The sequence below is a fragment of the Penaeus chinensis genome, chromosome 5, assembly GCF_019202785.1.
Source record: "Penaeus chinensis breed Huanghai No. 1 chromosome 5, ASM1920278v2, whole genome shotgun sequence".
Classification (NCBI taxonomy): domain Eukaryota; kingdom Metazoa; phylum Arthropoda; class Malacostraca; order Decapoda; family Penaeidae; genus Penaeus; species Penaeus chinensis.
In genome coordinates this window covers 38,952,365-38,977,364 of record NC_061823.1, presented here as the reverse complement: position 1 = coordinate 38,977,364, position 25,000 = coordinate 38,952,365, and the positions used below count along the sequence as shown (strand labels likewise).

General features: G+C 37.4%; 1 protein-coding gene across 8 annotated transcripts in view; it reads right to left on the bottom strand.

The window, feature by feature from the left end:
- Window positions 1–22,179, bottom strand: part of LOC125025424 (sodium/hydrogen exchanger 7-like) — a 37,193-nt gene extending 15,014 nt beyond the window's left edge. For 6 of the 8 annotated variants that reach the window (XR_007114902.1, XR_007114901.1, XR_007114903.1 and 3 more), the window contains exons 1-12: window positions 21,366–22,179; window positions 16,152–16,283; window positions 14,063–14,151; window positions 13,560–13,637; window positions 13,083–13,159; window positions 12,259–12,459; window positions 11,427–11,665; window positions 10,407–10,721; window positions 9,997–10,150; window positions 8,465–8,525; window positions 7,126–7,152; window positions 248–466 (exon numbers count right to left, since the gene is read on the bottom strand). Coding sequence is in view for 5 of the 8 variants with exons in the window: in XM_047613417.1 (XP_047469373.1) it covers window positions 248–466; window positions 7,126–7,152; window positions 8,465–8,525; window positions 9,997–10,150; window positions 10,407–10,721; window positions 11,427–11,665; window positions 12,259–12,459; window positions 13,083–13,159; window positions 13,560–13,637; window positions 14,063–14,151; window positions 16,152–16,283; window positions 21,366–21,618 (1,845 nt within the window). In the remaining 3 variants the exon portion in view is untranslated. The remainder of the gene's footprint in view (window positions 1–247; window positions 467–7,125; window positions 7,153–8,464; window positions 8,526–9,996; window positions 10,151–10,406; window positions 10,722–11,426; window positions 11,666–12,258; window positions 12,460–13,082; window positions 13,160–13,559; window positions 13,638–14,062; window positions 14,152–16,151; window positions 16,284–21,365) is intronic. The other 2 variants (XM_047613422.1, XM_047613418.1) reach the window with 2 other exon arrangements.
- Between the last annotated feature and the right edge of the window lie 2,821 nt (window positions 22,180–25,000).

Here is a 25,000-nt window from a genome sequence, read left to right as displayed (position 1 = left end):
GCACATTTCTACTTCATTGTTCAAGCTTCAGAAGGATTTGGGCAACAAAAGGGATCATCTAAACCTCAAAAGTTAACATATAATAATAATCACAAAAGGACATCACAGAAATGGCACAGAAAAAACAAAAACAAAAAAATCAATCAATCATGAGTGGATTATCTTAAACTAAGGAATAATGAAGGACCATTAGACCTAAAACCTTGATCGAGGGTAAGGGGGGGATGGTCGGGAATAAGCCACTTACCTGCGTCAGTTGTTCGGTTGTAGTCAGGATCCTTGCTAAGGGGGCGCAGCAGAGGGGTGTGGTGTCTAGCAGAGTGGGGCGACTGTTGGTCAGGAAAGGCTTCATGAACTTCACGTCAAACTGCGACCAGATGCGGAACAGCCAGGCCTTCTCGTACTTGCTTGAGTTGCTGCTGATCCCCTCGGGAGGGCCTTCTCCCCCATCCTCTGCCCCTGGCCCCTAGAGGTAATGGAAAAAATAAAATATACAAATATTAAAAATGATAATGAAGTCGGTACTGGTCAGGCTATGATCTTAAAAACGAGGAAAGAATTTTTGCTAATATTTTCAATGCCATTACTAGTCATCTGTGAATTCATTCATTTTTCTTTTCTCTCCCTCCCTGTGGGTGGAAGTGGGTGGAAGTGGGTGGAAGTGGGTGGAAGTGGGTGCAAGTGTGTGGGTCGGAGCAGTTGCAGGTGTTTAGGGCTCAGTTGGGCGCAAGTGTGGGGGTTCAGTTGGGTATACTTATAGGGGTTTGGTCGGGTGTAAGTGTAGGTGTTCAGTGGGGTGTGATTGTTGGGGTTTGTGTGAGATGTGAGAGCGGGTGTAGGTGTGGGGGTGGGTACTGGTGTGGGTGTAGGGGTAAGTGTGGAAATAGGTTTGAGGTGGAGATGGTGTAGGTGTTGGTGTGGAAGGGGGTTTGGTGTTGTGGAAGGTGTTGGTGTGGAAGTGGGTGGGTGTAGGTGAGTGTATGTGTGGGTAGGTATAGGAGTGAGTGTATAATATATGTATATGTATGTGTATGTGTATGTGTATGTGTATGTAAGTGTATGTAAGTGTATGTAAGTGTGTGTGTGTGTGTGTGTGTGTGTGTGTGTGTGTGTGTGTGTGTGTGTGTGTGTGTGTGTGTGTGTGTGTGTGTGTGTGTGTGTGTGTGTGTGTGTGTGTGTGTGTGTGTGTTTGTGTACATGTGTGTGTGCTCGCACGTGCATGCATGCTTCATATACAAGCATTTGCATTTGCACTTTTAATAATCTAAATTAAATATAACTCTTTAGTAAAAGGCATAGAAAAGTATCAATGATGAATCCACTTTTATAAATTTAGAATAACAAAGTTAAAAGCTGGAACTCAAAAAGTATAGACAAACTGACTCAACAACTTTACATATTACTATAAGTGATTTCTGTAGAAAAAATGTGTATATCATTTAACTCTAAAATTCATATACAATCCACACTGTAATCAAGAAAAAGAGCAAATATTCACAGCAAAATTTCAAAAAGAAAATATGGGAGTGTCCCCCCCAAAAAAAATATGTAAGACGAATTTTACATTACAATATTTTTTCCAAGATTTTATGATAGAACAAGAGTTCTGACAGCAATTGCACATTCAAGTATATAATCCCAACACAAAATTCTCATAAAGCAAAAACTATCAGATTCAGCATAAAGAAAGTAGCCACCCTTCTACTTCCACAGTTAGCCATACAAAACAAATTACAAGAAATTAAATCCAATTAAATCCAATTCAGTTATTAACAATAATTAACAATAATCAACAGGAGAAACTATAGTAATCCCCATCCTGCTCTGCACACAAACACCCAAGCAGTGTACGTCTAATATATAAATAAGAATAAATCTCTTTCACATCAACTTTTTCTCATATCTATGCAGTCAACACTTTTCATAATCACTAAGTTAAAACATCCTTTCAATAAGAAACTCCTTTGTAGGAGTCTCCCCGACAACTTTATTTTCCTGAGACTGCTTTTGCCAAAAATATGAGCGGAGAAAGGAAAAAGATTACAAAAAAGATGGAAGGGAGGAAAATCAGAGAATGAAAGAAAAGAAAGAAAAACAGAGGAAGAAGACATCTGTATCATTAACTAGAATGGCTATGTCTTTGGCAAAAGCACAAGTGTCTGACTGATAGTTAGATTTTTTTGTAATTGATTGATCAGCAGAAAAATAAGAGCAGAGAGATAAATTAATGATTCATGACTTATTCAATGCCAACACTTTTTCTTTTCAATAAATATAACTGTTAATGGTTTAATAGCAAAACTTATTCTTGACATTTGTCACATAGCTTCATTCTTCAACCAAAGGAAAATGACTTCTTGTGTTTGAGACAAACTTTTTTTCTAAATCACAAGCTTAGTCGTGTGGCTCCTCAGTGCCATTCCAGCGTTTACATTATGCAGGGACTGTTCATACTGTCAGAAGATCAGATCACAGACAACCATGAAAAAACATAAGGTCAAGATCACAGTTTAGTCACATTTTTATTCACTAAGATCAACAGGCACACAATATGCTTACTGGTAACTCAGAAAAAAAGAAAACTGGACTATTATGTCAACTATCTGTATTTAGACAAACATAGCCTTCTGTCTCCAATAACGAGTGAACAAGGCTTAGTGATTAATTGACATCCATCAAATTTCGCCTTGTGGTCTGTAGATCATAACCCAGGTGCTAGATGATATGCTATTACATGATGGTAAAAAATCACAGCAGAGTACACACATTTAAGTACACCTGTCCTCACCAGACCTTGCCAGAAACTTTACCCACCATTACTGGGTTAACCCACTGGCTCTCGGTGGTATGACAAAACTGGGCAACGGTGCACATGGCTGTTCCATTGCATGCTCAACAGCTATATCCTTGTTTGATTCTGCCTTTGATTAATAAGGACATAAATCCTTCCACAATAGGCTCCAAAATCTCTTTTAGTTTCCTTCATCTTAAAACAGTAATTTGCACAGTCCTAATTACAGACAGCAGTGAAAAGATATCATTAATGAGCTTCATATCTCTGGCATATGCAGCTGACTGTGAGCAGCACCTGAGCCTAGTCCAGCTTGGCATGCATATTTCTCTAAGGTATTGGGTTAACCACCAACACAGTGATAAGAATGCTACAATCACGACGTGTGTCAACTGCATGTCAGCTTGAGACATGGTTGAGCATTTGTCACAAAGTCATTAGACATTGCATAATACATGTTCATAGCATCTTCAGTTACATATTCATGGCATGTTTCTGGCATATTTGTAACACACTTTTGGCAAAGTTTCAAACAGGGTTTGGAAACAAGGGTGTCCAGCCTTTAAAGAATCAAATAACATACATATATGCTCAGTAATACGTTCTCACTAGCCATCTGCAACTTAAATTCATTGGTGTAGAGTGCCTATCAAAGTCAACTAACTATGCAAGAGATGTTGCTTCTTATGACTTCACTTACTCTTCTAAAAACAAATAATAAATACTTCTTTTATGTTGACTAGGCACAAAACTCACTCATTTACCAATCTGTCAACTAGTCACTCTGGAAAAGTATAGGATATACACTGTGACATTCCAGTATTTCATCTCATAGAGAGAAAAAGAAAGAAAGAAAGAAAGAAAAAAAACTATAAAACAATGGACAAATCACCTTACTTTATAATTCAAATTTTCTTATGCACTTCATTACGTCCATTAACCATGAGCTTCTTCCTACTTGAATATCATAACACCTCTTACCTGCCAATAGGACAACACTAGTTTCCTTTTTTTCCATATCAATATCCTAATTAACCGACATCACTACACCACTATGTTTTCTCTCACAAACAACAAACCAGAATAAAGTTCGCAATGCATGCAGTCAGCAACAGAAGTTAAGGTTCTGAACTGCATCAAGGACTGTAGGTCTCTGGCCAAACACTTCTCATTCTTGCATGATCTCCATTTGTCTGGTCCTCTTACGAGCAGACTCACAAGGCGCGGACCCCCATCTTCATCAGTGGAGATGCAGAACTTCTGTTTAAGTCTTCCTTAAAAAAACAAGCATGGTTGTCCCTGGAGACAGCTCAAAGTGGATGCAGCCGTCACATAAGCAATATTTACAGTGACAGATTTGGAGTGTCGCAGCATGATTAGTACTATAAGCAGTAACTGCAGAGCAGAATAATTTCTCTTTTCATTTTTTTCACTGGTTGTGTAAGTAGCTTTATCTAGTTTTTTTCAGCATGTACTTGCAATCTTGGTTATGTACAAAGTTCATATGAAATAAAATAATAATCATATGATACATAGATATACTGACAGCATAAAGATAAGTTGCATGGTCATGGAAATGTTACAAGCAGATACTTGGCAAAATTAGTTTCTGATCTGAGAAAGGAGCATTACAAAAAATAAGACAAAAATAACAATAATATATAAAGTAATATATAAAGAAATATATAAATAATTTGTTATATAATCCTGAGATTTCTAGTAGTGCTATTATCCTGCACTACTAGGAACATTAATATTGGCAATCACAATCAGTGCTATATAACAATAGGAATCATAAGCATTTACAAATACATACAGTAATTACAATGTGTTAATATATAATAACTGTGTTAATAACTGTGTTAATAACTATGGCAACAAGTGACCTATCACATCATGAATCCACTTCCTGATTGCTGGAATGAGGTCTTGCAAGCCTGATCACCTGTTAGAATAACTGGCTAGGTTTGGAGCAGTGTGCAAAAAGTTTTCACCCCTTCTCCATCAAAAAATTTACCTGTTGTTACTGCCTCCAAAGGTTTAAAATCTGGATTTAAATTCTAGCCAAGTAGAGTAAAATGTTAAATGCTTCCCCCACTGATGACAAGTGATGCTATGGTGAATAATCAAAGATGATGGGTGATGTCTTATCACATTTTGAGTTAATGTCCCAATCAGTAGTGAGGTCTCATGTGCACTATTGCAAGCCAGACAATCATCCAAGCATGGAGCTGAGAAAATAATAAATACCTATCATTGCCTAACTTTACTGAGTCATTACTCGGTTTACAAATAATGGTACTGCTTGATAAGGAAAATGTTATCTTCCTGCATCTTGGACAACGAAAAAATACTAAAATTTATCTGTGTTAGATTATCATCATAGTCGAGAAAGTATTCTATTCATAATTTCAAGCCTGTTAACAATGGAACAATACCTACTTTGCATAGCCTTAGCATTGCTACTCATGCGATTGTACCACTCCTACAAATATATACAATTCAGACCTCGTGATTATACACATTAGAAATGGGTCTGGCATTTCCAGTTATGGAAGACTAAACCGAATCAAGATGCAGTATCACAACATCCTTGAATTTTCTGTTTCAACCACTACCATTTAACCTTTTTACAAAACCTGATCAAATCTATCTACTAGACTGTACCTAACATTATTATAACACTGAAAATGAGTCTGCTAATTTTGAAAGCACACGAGAGAAAATTTCAATACTAATGCAAAATACAATGGATACGACCGTGAAGGCTACTGATTTTACTTTGATTAATTTGGGAGACGATTCAACTATGACACATGGCTTTCTGAGAGAGAGAGAGGAAGTTACGAGTTCAGAACGAAGGTTTAATTTTTCTGTCAGATAATTTAGCAGTGAGTGAGGTTTAGTGGGGAAATAAGATGACTGCTATATTAGAAATACATAAAAAATACCCAAAATTCAAGGGAAGAGAGAGAGAGAAAAAAATCCCACCCTCCCACCCTGATATTTTAACATTGTCTTCTCGGCCTGACCTGGACAGGTCATGTGTGCCGGCATCATAACAAACCACAGCAAAGCGCCAGAGCGTGTGGAGTGGGATGTTCGACTTGATGTCGCGGACTCTCTTGCCCAGTGTCTGGCCAGAAACCACTAGTTTATCACACTCAGGGAATTCTGCTCACCCAGCAGTGATGAGTTAATTATGCAGTATTAAGTAAATCAGTGTATTAAAAACATTTAGTTCTAAAACTAAAATACTTCAGAGATCAGAGATCTACAAAGCATTCAGATGTCTGATCAACATTTTCCATAAAAGGAATGATAAACAAGCAATGAACGCACTGAGGGAAAATATAAATAAAATAAAAATAATGAAACCTCAGCCTCGACACCATTAACTGTTAAAGAAACGTAGTTCATGTAGCAAACACAAGACCTTTATTTTTTCATCTATGCTACAACAAAGAGGGAGTAAACAATGTAGCAAACACAGTCACCAATTTCTTTTCTTTATGAGTTTTTTTTTTCTTTCTTTGAGGAGAGGGGTAAGGAGGGAATACTGCCCTTGATTTGGGTCTAAGACTTGCTAACAGTTTTCCTGTCATTACTGCAAAGAAAAAATAACACCGAGAGAAAATATATAAACACACAAAAAAAGGGAATTGAAGAAGACCAAATGTACAAATAACAAACCGTGTCCCCAAATTCGGATCTCGAAAACAAAGAAAACACGAACGGGAGAAAAAGAAAAAGGAAAATAGATACTCCATACGTGGCACCTTTTGGATCTGGCACACACACAAAAAACGGCAACTCTACTGTTAGACTAAAAACAAATAAAGAAATAATAATAATGCTCTCAAAAAACAAGTGCTTTTTATCTTGTAAAAAAAACAATGACAACGTCCTCAATATGTCACTGCCAAAAATCTGTAATGGTTAGCTTCATGTGTGTCAATCCGAATATCATGTAAGAGTTGGGTACTGTAGTGAACTTTGATCTAACTAACATATGATCATGCAACGCTGCAACTTAGGCTAAATACACTGTCAGGTGATAAGGAAACGATGAAATAAGAGCCAACGTAACATACATAAAAGCACCATGGACAAGCACAAATACACAAAAACAAAATATAGAAAAAATAAAAATAAAACAAAATAAACAGCTTGTACACAAGGGAAAGAATAAGCTTTGTGAAACTAAACTGAAGAAGTAAAAAAAAAAAAAAAAATACTCAAGATGGGCTTACATAGTCGGGGATGTCTACTTACTACGAGCCATTCCCCATGCAAGGGACGGAGAAATAAAAACAAAAAGATTGGTTACGTACCCTGCCTTCGTCAATGCTTTTGTAATCCTGAAACATCAAAACAAAACACGTTTTGATGGACTTTTTAATTGTAAAAACTCATATTGAAAAACAATAAATATATAAAGTACTTAATAAGCTGCCATAAAAAAAGAAAAAAAAAAAAAAAGAAAAAAAAAAGAAAAAAAAAAAAGAAAAGTATTCTATATATCATGAAACTCCTTAACTAGGTAAATACACTCTTTATTCTACACATACACCTGGAAAGAGAACTGTGCTTAAGTACTACAAACCAGTGCCAACCAAACCTTACTGTGCTGCGTCCAATGCGGATGGATATTTATACCAAAGCAATGCAGGCTACCTTCCTGCCTTACTGAAAATCTTAATACAGGGTGTGAGTGTCTTGTGAAATGGGAAACACGTGCCACGCAGGGAGCATTTCAGTGACTGACACTGCCATTGGCCAGAAGAAAACAAATGGGGAAACGGATTGAAGGAAACACAACGGACTGAAAATATATATGAAAGAATGAGTAATAACAATGAATAACCGAGGAAAAAAGGGGAAGTAGCTAAGAAAAAAAAAAATGATTACCATAATGAATAAATAAATAAAAACACCAACTTTTGCATGGCATGAAAGAAATATAAAAAGGCACTCTTAGCGTTTACAAAACACTGGGGGTCCTTATCAATATTTGGAATTACAAACATAATGCATGACCAATATAATGATCCACAACAATTTTAGAAACCCACTTCATTCAAGTTCTTTGACTACCTCTAATCATTTCCATGTTTGTTTTTTTTATATTTTCTTCTTAAGTTATGAATCCAACACATTGTTCCGAAAAGAAAAGAAACGAAAAAACACCCCAAAAAAATTATAAATGTGCTTACAATGGTCCTATACTATTTAGCGAAAACCAGGTCAATTTGCAGACGATTCTTGAAGGTAGGATGAGTGCATGGTATACAAATATTGGTGGCTTACCATCTCTTGCAATGCCACATAATAAATGCATAACACTGGAACGCATAAGAAATTCCAAACCTTGGGCGGCAAATTTTGTAACTCCTTCCTAACCCTCTCACATGCAGCTAAAAACAGGGGGAGATATACATGCAAATATCCTTAGTGCTTCTCTGAGCCACTGTGGTATTATGCAATTGCATTTTAAAGTTTGAGACCACAGGGTTATCCATGCATATTTGTGAGAGGGTTAAGCTTGCTCAACTTAAAGTCTATGGCAAAAAAAGAAAAAAAGAAAAAAAGAAAAGAGATTTAAAAAATATAATAAAATAAATAAACAAAGGACAGAAATCTGAAGCACTCCAGACTTTAATTCCTACTTACATTTCTGATTGGCTGGAACGAGGTGTTTAGGTGGTGGGTCTCATCATCCTCCACATCAACCCTAAAAATAAAACACGATTGGGTTAATACATCTTCTGTAGTCCATTCGTCGACACAGCAATAACCCAACTTCCATACACATTGGATCTGCTTCCTGGATAGTCTTGACTCCACATAACTTCCACTGGGAGTGAAGCATGACCACTCTTGCAATGCCAAACACACGGCATACTCAGTTTTTTTTAGCATACAAGTAATGCATGCTTATAAGCAGGGCCTCTTAAAATAGGGATTTTATCACAAAAAAAAGTCAGGGATACACAAATTAATGTAATGACATTTAATAAATGCTTCTCAACTCCAAAACATCTATTGAAGCAAGTCACACATTTTAAAATCATTAGTCTTTGTCTGGAGCCCATTCTCACAACACACACACACGAATCATTTGGCAAATCAAAAATCTAGGAATGCAAAGCAATAAAGGTATGCTGTTGCTAGTGCATACAAGCTCATCTCCAACAAATGTACTCTCCACTTTTTAATTATTTTGTTATGATATAAAAATTTACTTTCAATGTACCTAAATTGTTGGAAGCCACACACTAGTTCACAGGCATTGTACTTGTTTATTAAAATCTTTCTTTTTCTTTTCTGTAGGCCTACCCTTCACTGCATCAATATACCAGCTTCATTTTTCTGCCAAAATCTTAGTAGGAGAATAATGATACAGAATCAAATAGTAGCAAATGTATGTAAAGATCCTCTATACAGCTAGAAATTAGTCAGAGGGAAACAGTCACAATCATCTTTGCAGAAGGCCTCAAATTCAGACGGAAACATAAAAATTGTCGGAAAAAGTACTAGTATGATAGTGCCCTAAGAAATCCATTGTAGCAATCTTACTTAATGCTTACTTGATATATCTCCAGTTTACTCTCCATTCTAAAAGTGCAATACCATTCATATAATCTACTACCAGTTCTAATCCTAGGTGGTTAATGTAATAAATGGCTAGCAGTCATTGAATTATGCACACATTTTCTTTCTTTTTTTTTTAAATTTTGTAATGCACCCAAGAAGCACCAAAAGAGGTTTTACCTGAAAGTATGCTCAGTGACTTTATCCATGAAATTAGGAGATAACGAGCGTGATTCATGGAACCAAGTCAAATATTCAGAACTAAAAAAAATCAGACACAGATATTATACACATCATATTGTGACATATATAAGTAAGAATAAGGTCCACTGGAACGGAGATGAGGCACTGGGATGTAAGTAGTGAGATGTGAAACGTGACAAGAGAAGAGAGGAATGAAGAGAAGAGAGGAGAGAAGAGAGAGAGGGAAAAAAAAAGAAGAGAGCACACACATAAGAGCATGAGTGAAGTTTTAAATATTAAACAAATTAGGAAAAATAAGGGGAAAGAGAAAAGACAAACGAAAAGACTATATATGATTACAAAACATTACTACACTACAGTTAATAACTAATGAAAAAAGCACCACTAAAACACATTTTTCAACTCACGGTATCCCAAGCCATGACAGAACCTGGGTGGTGAGGCCGCCGCATAATATGACAGTTATTATGACTATCAGCGACGTCGTGGTTAGGATGGCCTTCCGTGCACTGCTGCTGGTGTTGCGAATGGCAAGTGCAAAGGCTATGGCTCCTCTGAGACCTATATTGGTGGTGATATGAAAGGAATTTTTTATTTAGGAAAACACGTTTACGTAAATGATGCTGACAATATATATATTTTTCTAATTGTTGCTTCTCTTAGCAACTGAGAAAAGTAAAAATAAGGCTAAATAAAAAACAATCATATTAATCATACAAAAAATTACTATAACCACAGCAGTAAAAAGAAAAGAAAAAAAATAATACCCAGTAACTAACAAAACAGTTTCAACAGAAGAACTGTCCATTTCCCTCACCCGAGAAGAACAACATGTTCATGAAGTTGATGGGGATCTTCGGAGTCCGGCCAAGGTTCAGCAGGAAGGAAAGAGGGTAGACGCACATGAAGCGCCCAGCGATAATGGCTACGAAGGCGATGGAGATGAATCCCACATCCCACTTGTGGTGGTCGAAGGTGAACATAGAAACCCCAATGTATGAGAAGATAAAGTTTTCTGAGAGGAAATTGAGGAGTTCGAACAGTGTCTTGGTAGCAACGCGACTCTCCGCAGACAGGTTGTTGTAGGTGTAGTGGGCTTGGCAGATTCCACAGAAGAGCACCGCCACAATACCTGGAAAGTTCAGGGGTAATATTTTGTATTTCACTCCTATTTCTACGAACTAAATCCAGAACTGCAATCTTTTTGTACAATAAAAAAATACAAAATAATCTGTTATCAACATACTAGAAATATACTGATAACAAACTGTTATTCTATGATACATCCATATAAAATGTATCCATCCTTCCCAGACCCAGCCATTCACCACTCTAAGTTAACATGAGCAGTTAAATTGTGAGTCAGAAGCAACTGGGTCATGTATTTGGAGTGTCTGGGGAGGCAGAGGGTGGGTGGGTCTTCCCTAAGAAGGCCAAACTTTGACTCAGTATGCCTAAAGTGATGATGGCAACCATACATCTACTTTTTGTCTGCTCACTGGGATTTATCATATGAAAATAATCTAATTTATATATATATATATATATATATATATATATATATATATATATATATATATATATATATATATATATATCTTTTATATTAGCCCTGAATTTTGGGATTTAATTGATTTGATTTTAATTAATTTAATTGCTCTGACTGTGGCAAAAGATTGCCAGGCAATTAGTACTAGCTATTATGCCATTTCACCACCAAGAATGTCCAAACAGCCCCCCTGGCCACATACCTCAATACCCCATACTCTACCCATGGTCCCTAACCCCTGCTCACCCCGTCCCTGACCCTTCCCCCCTTCCTTTTTTATCCCTTTACCTGTCAAGTCCGCTGCCTCTGCCATGAGGAAGGTAGAGTATGACATAAGGACGAAGAGCGCCGTCTCCAGCAGCGGGAAGTCCTTAAGACGCGTGAACTTGGTGAGGATGGCGGTGAGGCAGCCCATGACTGAGCCGATGAGGAATGACATGCTGAAGATCCACAGGAAATTGAGGATGGCCAGGAAGAAGGCTGACGTCTCAAAGCCTCCACTGGCACTGCCATAACTTTCGATGGCACTGGTGACAAAAAGAGCAAGAGACAATCAGTATGGAGGCAGTGGGGAAAACAGTGACAAATATTAGAAAAAAAAAAAAAAGGGAGATTAACCCCTTACTAATGGGTTAAGAATTTTTTTTAAAAACTCTCCGCTCTGGAGATTATTGGCAATGAGCTGACTTTGAGCGCGGGAGTTCGCTACATCAAGCCAAACCCCCGGCTCGTTGCACTTTGGCATGTCGCCACGGTGTACAGCTGCATTTCACAGATCAAGTGGTTTATTATGGCGCCTTAGCGCGTGGCCCATTGGTATGGGGTTAAAGAAGAAACAGACATGATGAAAAATTATTAAAAGAAAGAAAGAAAGAAAGAAAAAAAGTAGAGAGGTTTTGGGAGAAGTTGAAAAAACGGGAAAAGAAAAGGAAACGAAGAGAAAATAGGAAACAATTTTTTTAAAAAGAGGGAATACAACAGAAACTAAACATGATTTCAAAAACCCACAAACCTCCCACCACGCCCTTGTAAAGAAAAGAAGAAGAAGATGAAGCCTAAGAAGAAGGAGAAGAAGAAGAAAACATGATTAAACAAATTACCGTACAAACTAGATGCTCACCTAGACAAGACAATGGCGACTGCATCGTTGAGAACCGACTCTCCAAACACCAGGGCATACAGATTGACGTCCACGTGGAGGTCGGAGAAGATGGCCAGCACGGTGACTGGGTCGGTGGCGGAGATGAGAGCGCCGAATAAAAGGCAGTCGATGAATGAGAAGCTTGAGCTCAACAGCCATAAGAAGCCATACACTAAGCCGCTGAAACAATGGAAACCCATAGAGGTGTAAGGAGTTAATGTCATACCTTACTGAAAGATAGGTTTGTCCTCCTGAAAACTTTTTTGTGAGATGGTGTAATAAGTATTTTAAAGTGTTGTGAATCCCTTCCCATGTATTCTACTATAAAAAAAAAAAAATAATAAATAAATAATGATAACAATGAATATGTGTGTGTGTGTGTGTGTGTGTGTGTGTGTGTGTGTGTGTGTGTGTGTGTGTGTGTGTGTGTGTGTGTGTGTGTGTGTGTGTGTGTGTGTGTGTGTGTATGTGTGTGTTTTAATAATAATAATATAAAATCATAATAATGTTAGTATGAATTGGATATTCACATGTTATATTTATACACATTTGCACCATAATTCCAAGATATCTCATTCTCTCATAATGAAAACTGTGCAAAGAAGTGATCTCCCTTGCCAAAAGTATTCTAATTTTTCTATTCCTGTTCTCATCTCATCATTACATTAGTCATCTTTTGGTTGTAGTCATATTTTGGCTGTAAACACATCCATACAGACATATTCATAAATACATACAGGGACAAGAAGACTAAAAAAAATTGGGTTAAATAAGTGGAGACATGTACAACAGCAACAGCTTACCCAACTACAAAAGTTGATATGGTTGTCCCCAGAAAGGCAAATGTGAAAATGGCACCCAGGTTCTTGAAGAAATGTCTCTGGAAGAAAGAGAAAGTAACAATGAGAGAGTGAACCAAGATAAATATAAAAGGTAATAAGTGGAATATATTAATGTGAAATGCAAAAAGATTCCTAAAAAAAATATAAAGGAATGACTTTTCACCAGCATATAATGTCAAACCCCAAAGGAATTCTCCAAATATAATGCATTATATTTGCATGTGGAAGAAGAGTATAACAAAACATCACCACAAGCTAGGGGCAAAAATAAATCTATGCTTATTAACTGATGAATCTTGGCCTTTGCCAGAGAAAATAAGCTTGTTAATAAAGACTTTAAAATGTAATCACTCTGGATATCTTTGATCAAGAGTGTTAACAAAAGAAACTAGTTAATAGAGCATCTTTAGCTGTTTTATATTCTTATTTCACACATACCCTCTTGAGACTGTAGCCAGCACTGAAGATAATGGGAGGCAGCAAGATGTTAAAGAAGATTTCAGGATCAAAAGTTGCCTGAAAGGAAAACAAAATTCATTATGTCAAGCTGGAAATTTTCAGGAACAGGAAAAGGCAACATACAGAGGAAACGTGGAAATAAACACAGAAGGAAATCATCCAACCATAATATTTGGCTAAAGTGACCAATGAAGCATAAACATACATAATGCAGGAAGCATGAACATCTGTTCAACATAACTCAAGCATCTGTTCAACATAACTCAAGCTTATATAAAGCTCAAACACTAAACTTTGATATAATTCTATCTAGTCTAATAAACAACCTTCATTCTGAAATATAAATCCCTCTTACATACACAGACGCCAGTGTAAACCTAAAACCAAAACTTAACTAAACTGATAGCATTTCTCCTTGCTTAATAAACAAGAAGTATTCTCTGTTACATCCATCACAGAAAAAAAAAAAACTTTGAACTTACCTTCTGAACAATCTCATCTTCTAAGCTTTCAGGAATCTCTCCCCTGAAAGAGTATGCGTATGTTCTGTTCTGGCTAGCATTTATATTACCTGAAAAAAGTAAAAGAAATGTATTCAATATTTTATGCTTTTTTGAAAACAACAAACATCAAAGAAATCAATATATACCTGAATCAATATTCTCAGCAACTGACGTTCTTATGAACATACAAGATTAGTTCTTGCAAATAATAATAATTAATAATAATAATAATTAATATTAATAATAAATAATAATAATAATAATAATAATAATAATAATAATAATAATAATAAAATAATAATAATAATAATAATAATAATAATGATGTAGATGATGATAATGATAATGATAATGATCATGATAATGATAATAATGGTGATGTTGATATTGATGGTGATGATGATGATGATAACAATAACAACAGTAATAACAAAAATAATACAATAATAATAACAGCAATAATAATATTAATACTGCTAATAACATTCACACCACTTAACATCTGCCTGCATGTCTATGTATCCTAAATTTGGAAGACACCATAAAACAATTTATATGTAAAAGCAAAAAAAAGAAATCCCAATATGTATCTATCCAATGTATTGTAGTCCTGATTGTAGACCTAAAACATATACACTTTTGTGCATCTGAAGACAGTATTATGGTCAGACCTTAGAGCCAGACGCAACACTTGGGGTAAAAAAAAAATCACTCATTTCAAACTTACTGTCATAATGTTCCTAAACCAACCTTTATGCTATTTTTTTTGGTTATTACAAGAGGTAGCATGAAAAATAAAGGGGATCGTGCCAGTCTGTATGTGTATAATAAGGGCAATCTTCTTCTGAAAATTTCAATCAAATGTGTTTCTTAATCTCAGAATAAAGCTTTTTTTAAATTCTGTAAACAATATTTGCACAGACTGAGTGAGTCAGGTCTGTGCAGCAACCTTTGCCTAATTCTCAATTCTCCTTTGCCTCATGATCACAATTCATTCACCATATCCACTATATGTACCAAATAAAAGGAAGTCACAGATGACATGCAGAGAACCAGTGAATGCTCGAAACAGAAAGAGTAACAAGTAGCGCATGTCTCACCCATGCCTCCTTCACCTTCTGCTCTCCCTTTGTCTTTCCCATCTCCCTCCACCTTGTTATTTACTCTTTCCTCTACACCTTTCTCAGACAACCAAATGAAACTGGATTCGAGTGATTGAAAATATCTGCATGGAAGAAAATACACGCGTTTACCCTAGTAGAAAGGAACTACCTTTTCCATTGGCTAAAGTTAACTGGTTGATGCAAGCAAGGTGAAAAGAGGACTTTTGATCTGGAAGATTCTTTTTGCAGGTGTAGCATCTCTACTTAAATCAGAAAAATAAAATTCATGGAGCTTGTAAAACTAATGGGCAACTCAATCTCATTACCTGTAATTGGATAATTCAATTATTCAATGCCTCGACTCTTTCTGAATTTCCTGAAGGTGCTGAGTTCCTGATGACTTTTTCACATACACTTTCATGGGATACAGAAAAACTTCATAAAAAAAAAAGCTTCCTCTAAATTCTCACATTTTTGTCTTACACTAGCACAAGAAAACTCAAGTATTTGATCAAAACTCAGGGACCATGATCACAATTTTGTGGTCATCATAATCATGGCATTCTGGGTCACTAGTTTCTCATGACCACACCTTGAAGAGTCTCACACCTTCTCACTGGATTTTGCACATTCCTTTTGTCCACTCTCAATATATGTAATGTGTATTGTATTCACTGTATGTATGTTTTATGCAGATATGCACATAAAACAGAAAACAATGGAGAGAAGAGTAAAATACAATTTATTCCAAACTCCCCTTGAAGAGAATTGGCTCTTTGTGATCAGCAACCTACCATGGACTTTGCATGAATGGAACCTCTTGAAATGGCAAACAGATAAACCATCTACAAGTACAGCAACCACAAGGCAACCACAAAATCAAAACATCTATTTCACAGACATAAACCTGAAGGCAAAAACACATACACACATTAATCCCCAACACACTTCCACTCCCTTCTCACCTCCATACTTCAACCAGAGGGTGTCTGGAGGGGCATCCCCGTGGTAGGTCTGTGGCTCCTTGGGGTCAACCACCATGTGGCTGACGGGGGTGTTGTCCCCGCTGTACCTCAGGATGGCTCCGACTATCAAACCTGGGGAAGGAAAATTAATATGAAGCGAAGGTCTGGAAAGGTTACTGAGCAATAAATACTGATGGTCCATGTCTGGAACAATACATAATCTAAAAATAAATATATCCATATACATAATGACATGTACAATAACAAGTTTAATTTGGGAATCAGATATAGAGCATCTGGCATATTGTGAAGGCAAGAAGAAGAAGAAGAAGAAGAAGAAGAAGAAGAAGAAGAAGAAGAAGAAGAAGAAGAAGAAGAAGAAGAAGAAGAAGAAGAAGAAGAAGAAGAAGAAGAAGAAGAAGAAGAAGAAGAAGAAGAAGAAGAAGAAGAAGAAGAAGAAGAAGAAGAAGAAGAAGAAGAAGAAGAAGAAGAAGAAGAAGAAGAAGAAGAAGAAGAAGAAGAAGAAGAAGAAGAAGAAGAAGAAGAAGAAGAAGAAGAAGAAGAAGAAGAAGAAGAAGAAGAAGAAGAAGAAGAAGAAGAGGAAGAGGAAGAAGAAGAAGAAGAAGAAGAAGAAGAAGAAGAAGAAGAAGAAGAAGAAGAAGAAGAAGAAGAAGAAGAAGAAGAAGAAGAAGAAGAAGAGGAAGAGGAAGAGGAAGAGGAAGAGGAAGAGGAAGAGGAAGAGGAAGAGGAAGAGGAAGAGGAAGAGGAAGAGGAAGAGGAAGAGGAAGAGGAAGAGGAAGAGGAAGAGGAAGAGGAAGAGGAAGAGGAAGAGGAAGAGGAAGAGGAAGAGGAAGAGGAAGAAGAAGAAGAAGAAAATCATGAACCTATATCTTTTGTGACTGTTAGAGAGCTTATGACTAACACCACATAGGATTTCTCCACCTCAGAGTTAACTAGCATCTCAATTTTGCTGAACCCATCATCAGTGTCTACACCAATACCATCAAGATATAATGAGAAACAGTTTGGGAGGAGAAATATCACATTCCTGGGTATCTGGAAGTCGTCATTTTCCAGTTACATATACCTAGATGAGCAGCCAGGTAGTAAAAGTAATGATAGAGAGGGTTAGGGAAATGTGACTGAGAAAGAGTACAAGAACAGAATCCATTAGCCATATGATAATCCGTTGCAAAATAAATACTGCATTTTGGTGGAAATTCAGTCACCAATCTTCTATACTCAAACCTTGGCCCACATTTCAAATACTTCCACTTTCTTTAACCAATGTCAAAATCACCATTAAAATTCCACAAGTCAACCCTTCAGCCCTGTCCCCCACTGGTCCTGGGCTATGTTTGGGCTATAGACATCAACCTGGATATTGGCACATTGGCAACACTGAGTGGTGAATGGAAGGGACTGCACCTCTGTAGTTGCATATAGGGTGACAGTATCAAATTCCTCCAGACACACTTTTATGGTAGTATTTCCTATAACCATTTCTGGCCGGGTATGAACATGGGACACAACTCAATCAAAAGGTTAATAGTGGAGAAACAAGACAAACTGCATTTGTCAAATTTTCTGCTAAGTTGGTGGGGGGGGGGGGTGCATGTGAGGGGGAAAGGCACAATGATCATTAATAAAATCAGAGGCACAGTTTGGGTATTTATGTTGCAACTGAATAAGGAGCAGTCTAGGCTTCTGCTGTGGTTAACAGGCATTTGGATGTTTAATCATCGAAGATTATACATGTATCGAGAATCTTGCAAGCACGCTTTAATCTCGTCTTTACTCTAAGTAGTGTGCTACCAAAAAATGTATTTTTCATAATTTTTGATAGTCCTACATACCTTCACCTACTTAACCTATTCATTATCCTAGTAGAAACCATTTGGGAATTTCTATGCAGAGTAAATATCTTTCCTTTTACTCATGGTAACTTAATGAGGACTTAAAATTTCTACGGGAAAAAAAAAAAAAGTTCAATATATATAATTTCTTTACAAAACAAACCCAAACAAAAATACATCTTGAATAATAATTTGTGTGTGTGTGTGTGTGTGTGTGTGTGTGTGTGTGTGTGTGTGTGTGTGTGTGTGTGTGTGTGTGTGTGTGTGTGTGTGTGTGTGTTTGTGTGTGTGTGTGTGTGTGTGTGTGTGTGTGTGTGTGTGTGTGTGTGTGTGTGTGTGTGTGTGTGTGTGTGTGTGTGTGTGTGTTGTGTGTGTTGTGTGTGTTTGTGTGTGTTTGTGTGTGTGTGTGTTTGTGTGTGTGTTTGTGTGTGTGTTTGTGTGTAATAATAATAACAATACTAGCAATAATAACATTGATAACAGCAATAACTGTAATAATAATAATAATCCCAACATCATAACAATTATCATATCAAAAACAAACTATAACAACAACAGTAAAATCAAAATTAGTAACATCAACAACAATAATGATTTCAAAACAAGGAAGAAAGAAGAAAAAGGAAACAAGAATAAAGAAAGGAAGAAAGAAGATAAGACAAGGAAAAAAAAAAGAAGAAGAAAAAGAGGAAGAAATATCACCAACAATAATAATAATAGAATCCTTTAATTTTCTATATCATATGAAGCTGCATAATCTGTCTGCACATCTCTTTGTGGATTTTAAAAATTCTGTCTGCTATTGCCAACATACTGCAGAGATCTAAAATTCTTCATCTACCATTGCCTGTATTATAGAAAGTTAATACAAATTTCATTTCATTTAGTTTGGAACCAAATAATTTAATTGCAATCTCCAGATGAGTATTTCCCAGAAGACAGTTCCTGATAAGGAAGTGCCTCCAATCTGGTTGACATAATCTGATAATTGTCCAAGATTTCACGATAAGATATCACCACTGATAAGAGGGTGAGAATATCAATCTGAAGTATGAAGTAAATACACATATATTAAGAAAGGATCTACATATCTAAGCCTGTAAAATGTCAATAGCATAAATCCTTTAAACTCAAATAATAGTCCAATTTAACCTTTCTTAAAATCAATGAAGGAACAATGCAATAATTTTCCTACGCTTCTTCTCATCCACAAAAAAAGTGTTGGTGAATCATTCACACTTCCAGCTTAGACCAACATCCCCCCCCCCCACACACAATCTTCATCTTAGTATTCAATAACTAAATTAGGCATTTGGACCATGTGAGAATATCCAGTATGCACATGATATTTTTATCTTGCACTGTAAATATAAGGCGCAGCAGCTGTACCTGCGTTATTTATAACTATTTCTTAAGCCCTATGAGATAGTTGTGTCCATTTCCCTCTACCTCTTTGCGCTGCCCTTGGTAATATTAATTACTTGGACAATTTCCTAGGGGAAGCCTTTGTGTTCTATCTTGCCAAAGAGGAGATCACTTGGCCTTTGCTTGAGCACCGACAGGTATAGAGGCCTTGTTAACTGCTAAACATAGTGCCACTCTAATTAACATGAGCACGTTTACTGTAGACAATGCCCATGAACTAAAATGATCATAAGCGAACACTAAACATCATACGCAACCTGACAATATCAATTTAGTGATGAATGTACTTGTGCCTGCATTTATAAGACAGTATAAAGAACTCAAATACAGATTCAAGGAGTCTACAAACATACCCAGCATAAATCAAGAAATTTTCCATGCCTACAATACTTGATAATTTGAGCAACATGGGAAAAATCATAGTTTTAAACCTCCATTAGTGTGCAAGAAAGAGCTCCAGTAAAAACCACTACATAGAAAACAGAGCTTGGGCTGGTTCATTAGATGATAAAATAAAAGTGAAACCCAAAACTGATACTGGTAATGTTTATGATCATAATGATCCATCTTCTGATAAATCTTTACAGCATGGACCCACTAAGCTGGGGCAAATAGAGGCTGATGTTCTTTTAGATGACAAAATGTTGCAGCCACTGGTACAAGAAATAATCAAATGGTAGCCCACAAATAGGGACAAAGAGCTGCTCACACCTTAAGTCCACTCTCTGATCCTGAGTTTCAGCTTCATTTTGCTATGCATCCTGAGGTAAAAACAGTATTTCCTAGAGGGTGTTGGGGGGCAGAACCTTATATCAACCCTCCCTTCGGGCATTGCCAAGAGGATATGCCCGGCCACAGCGACTTAGACTGTTAAATAGATACTGTGATGTGGAGTTGGGGACTTAGCCTCTGGCAAGTGCATCTTAACTGTAAAGAATTACCCATTTTCCCATCATTTTCACAAATTTCTCATGTTAGATAATCTTAATACTTGTAATTTGAGTCATTTTTGCCATGCAAGAAATATGTCTTCAAATTCATCAATCTATCAAGGCCATGCACTATTTAGCTTGTATTATACATGTTAAAAGACTGTAATACATAATCAATGCACAGTTCATTATATATCTTGTTATCAATCCTAAAATAATTATTCACTGTGATTTCAGAATGACTAACCGAGATAGAGGGACATGAACAACGCCATCTTATAGAAAATAAGAAACAGAGTTATAAACAACACAGGTACAGCTACTGCAGCCTCATATTTACTGCAAAATAACAAAAATATCCACTACATATCACTGTCCACAACACCCTCACCTAGCCAGAGTTCTTAATGTTGTGTTTTTAATACAAAATTATTGTGACAATTGGCACAGTGCTAATAATGGGGGGTACAGGGGGGATTATCATATTTATATTGATTCTAGGGAATAATCATAAGGGTAGGAAAGCCAAGGTTTGTATAAATATCAAAACTCATCAGTTCTGTATTTAATGCTAACTTTGGAACTTATTACCTTCTAAAAATCACAAGCCATATAATTAGAACAAGCAGATTACATATCATCTACTGAATATTCACTCCTTTTCTGACAAAAAAAATAAATATTCCTCACTCATACCCATTACATCATGCTAAGAAATAATAATAATACAAAATGACAATACATAATCTCACGAAAGTAAAAATTTCCTCCGTTATTCCCTTCTATCTCACTCAAAATACGAATTCGTCCACGTGCAAAAATAAAAACAAAAAAAAATTATTCCCCACAGAAACAATTCTCGAAATTTCCGCCGCGTCAGTCTGCCCTCGACACGACGCAAATAGGAGGAAAAAAATAAAGCCTTGATTCTTCAGGTAACTACCATCCCTTCCTCACCCTCGAGGACACGGGAAAAACCGAAGGGAAAGTCAGATCCTCACCGTAAATGACAGCCAGGCCGGTCTCGTGCAAATACCTTGCCCTTCGGTATTTGAAGATCCATATCGTCACCACAGTTAGGATCAGTAAAAAGGTGTATAGGAGGATATTCAAGCTGTCAATCCTATGCGTGTTCTGGTACTTCTCGTCTATTTCGAGATCCGTCCCCGTCGAGGGCTTGCCATTCACACCCGGGAGAAGGAACGAGGAGGAAAGGGCGAGGAGGAGCGGTCCTTCCCCTCCGACTCCTGCCATGGTGTGTTTACAACTGGGATCAATAAACCCCGAGGAACTGCGGCCCGGGACGGAAAACAAAAGAGCATCGGTACTGGTCGTCCGACACCCTTTTATCAGGATTGTTTAACCAACTACGTGTTATTTTGAAACTCGATTCTCCTTCTGACACTTAGCTTAGATTCCGACAGTTAATAAATTCGGAGGAACTCCGAACCAAAGGAATAAAATAAATGAGCGTCGATCTTGACTCCTTCTCTTAAGAATCAAATGCTCTCACGTTTCAGACAATTTACACGAGGTCTATGAATCATATCCTTCCTACTTATCATCCACGTGTTCGCTTTTACGTAAATTGCACCATTATATTGAAAATAAAGTCTGTCAATCACAGAAACATGAGAGCAAACCCAAAACCGTCCGCGTCAAAGGGATCAGGAAGCGTATTGCACTCCATATAATCGGTAGTTATAAGTGTTGCAATTACGATGAGACTGTAATCGTCACGGGATCCAAAAATTGGCTTCCTCTTGATAAATAAATTCGTAATATGACACTTATCTCAAATATGCTTACGGCGCACTTGACATGAGAATACTGATTTCTCGCAACGTCCGATATACGTATATATATGACGTGTGTGCGTGCGTGCGTCCGTATGCTTCTGACTGCCAATGTATAATTCACATTGCTATGACTAATCCTTCAACATCTGATCAATGTTTCAGTTAACAGAGGAATCATTTGCAAATTTACTTAAGCACTGCATATCCTGTATCGCATGCGGGTATTTCTCTTGTATATAAAAAAAAAAAATCCAGCGATATTCAGTAAATGATTGTCATTAAATGCAGAATAATTGAATTACGTGTTACCAGATTTGGCAGTCCATGAATATCAATTGTCCTAAACGGTTTTACTTCAGGCTTTTTGAAACACACACACACACACACACACACACACACACACACACACACACACACACACACACACACACACACACACACACACACACTCACACATACACACACACACACGCACACACACACACACACGTCTATATATGTGTGTGTGTGTGTGTGTGTGTGTGTGTGTGTAATATATATATATATATATATATAATATATATATACACACATATACATGTGCGTTTGTATATGTATATGAATATATTTACGTATACATATATATGTATGTATGTATGCATATATATGTGTGTGTGTGTGTGTGTGTGTGTGTGTGTGTGTGTGTGTGTGTGTGTGTGTGTGTGTGTGTGTGTACATATATATATACATACTCGAACTAAAAAAAACATGAATGAAATTCCTTTATTAGTTTAGTCATTAACTAATAAACATAAAGGTGTAAGTAGGATCTTCTCGAATAGAAACAGCGTGTAGTGTAAATTATCACACAATTATCAAAAACTTATTCACGAGTTAAGGGCTAAAATCTACGGTCTTTCCTCTCCGTATATGGTGCACCAAAATGTATTGTTGTGAAAATATAGACATATATAAAGAAATTAATGACAATAATGGTAATAGCAATAATGATATTAACAATATGAATACCTATACCAAGCAGTAAAACCTTTAAACCTTTCACTAAGCATCTCGAAACACCCAAAAACGTATAAGAATGCAACGTTATTTTGCAATACCAAGATTGCAGAAGGGTATATGTCTGCGCTATTGGGCTTACTTTTCACCAAAAAAAAGTTCGTATTAATTCAGAATTGAGGAATAATATTCTCCGACTCAAAAAATGCTCAACAGGTTCTGAGTACTCTCGGCAAAAGGTAAATGATGCGTTTGTTTTCAGAATAAACGTTCATGGGGCAGACGCTCTACGTTCCTAGTTCCATGCTTGGATGAAGTTCATGACGGTAGGTCAGTGAAATATTCCATATTGACGAAATGTTTATAGTGAAGAATAAACTCAGACAATTGTAGACTAGTATTCGTAATTATGGATAACCTTATCACATCATATAACAGCTTAGTTTGATGACTATATTCCGAATACTCTTGCCCAATCTTAAAGAGCCCAGTCATAGCGAAGTTAAGTAACTTAGAACTTTCGTTGTTGGAAATACAAACACCGGTATATTTTCTCTGGTATAATTTATCAAATATAAACATTCATTTTAGAGAACATAATCTTTGAAAATGAGTTAATGTACAGATATAAGAATCGTTGAAGAACAATTTCAACGGTAATTAGGATACCGTACAAATAACAGTAATGATGAAACTAACAATAATATAGAAATCAAACAATAATAACAATAACGACAATTAGATCCTGGAAAGTTGGCAGTGATGAAGACAAGACCATTGGACTACTAACAATACTAAAGATAATGAGTTCTAATAACAAACTCGTATATATCTTAGGCAGAGGGACTTTGAATGATCTAAATGTCATGCCAGTAAAAGTATGGTGTCACTGTTTCCTGATTGTCATATCTCATTAGCTTCGTAACATCAAGAGATATCTCACATCCGGAATAGGCAGAGACACGGAGAGACAGATATATGTAGATAGACAGACAGACAGACAGACAGACAGACAGAGAGGGAGGGGGGGGGCAGAGAGAAAGAGAGAGGGGGAGATCGACAGAGAGAGAGAGATAGATAGATAGATAGAGAGAGAGAGAGAGAGAGAGAGAGAGAGAGAGAGAGAGAGAGAGAGAGAGAGAGAGAGAGAGAGAGAGAGAGAGAGAGAGAGAGAGAGAGAGAGAGAGAGAGAGAGAGAGAGAGAGAGAGAGAGAGAGAGAGAGAGAGAGAGAGAGAGAGAGAGAGAGAGAGAGAGAGAGAGAGATTGAGAGAGAGAGAATTACTAAGAAAGAAAGAGCCAAAGATTCCCCTCCCTAAGTATGCATAAAGATGGCGTCATGAACCCTGCGCCATCCGGCCATCCTGCTAAACATCCTGAAGGACGGTTCGTTATCCTTCTCCACATAGGCGTGGGGGACGAGGCCCTGGCTGGCCATGCCCCTCGCCGACGCCTCCATCACCAGCTGAGCGAGGCCCCTCCGTCGGTGCTCCGGCTCCGTCATGAGAGACGACAGGGCGCCGTACTGAAGACACGTCACCCACGCCAAGGGTTTCCGATCCTGCGGGCCTGAGGGCATGGCGCCCACGTCCACCCGCGAGTCCTGGGAGGCGCCCTCGTCCTCGTACACGCCGGCGGACGAGGAGCCCTCCGCCAGCTGGAGGATTTCGTCCACGTCGCGGCTCTTGTGGTACTTGCTCGTCGCCAGCATGTGGGCCACGCCGGCGCGACCCAGCTTGCACACGCGGAGGCCGGCGCCGCACCTGGGCAAGGGCCTCGTGAGAATCGGGGTATTGAGCTTGGTCGAAGCGATGGTGCGGATGAAAGCGATATGCATCGATTG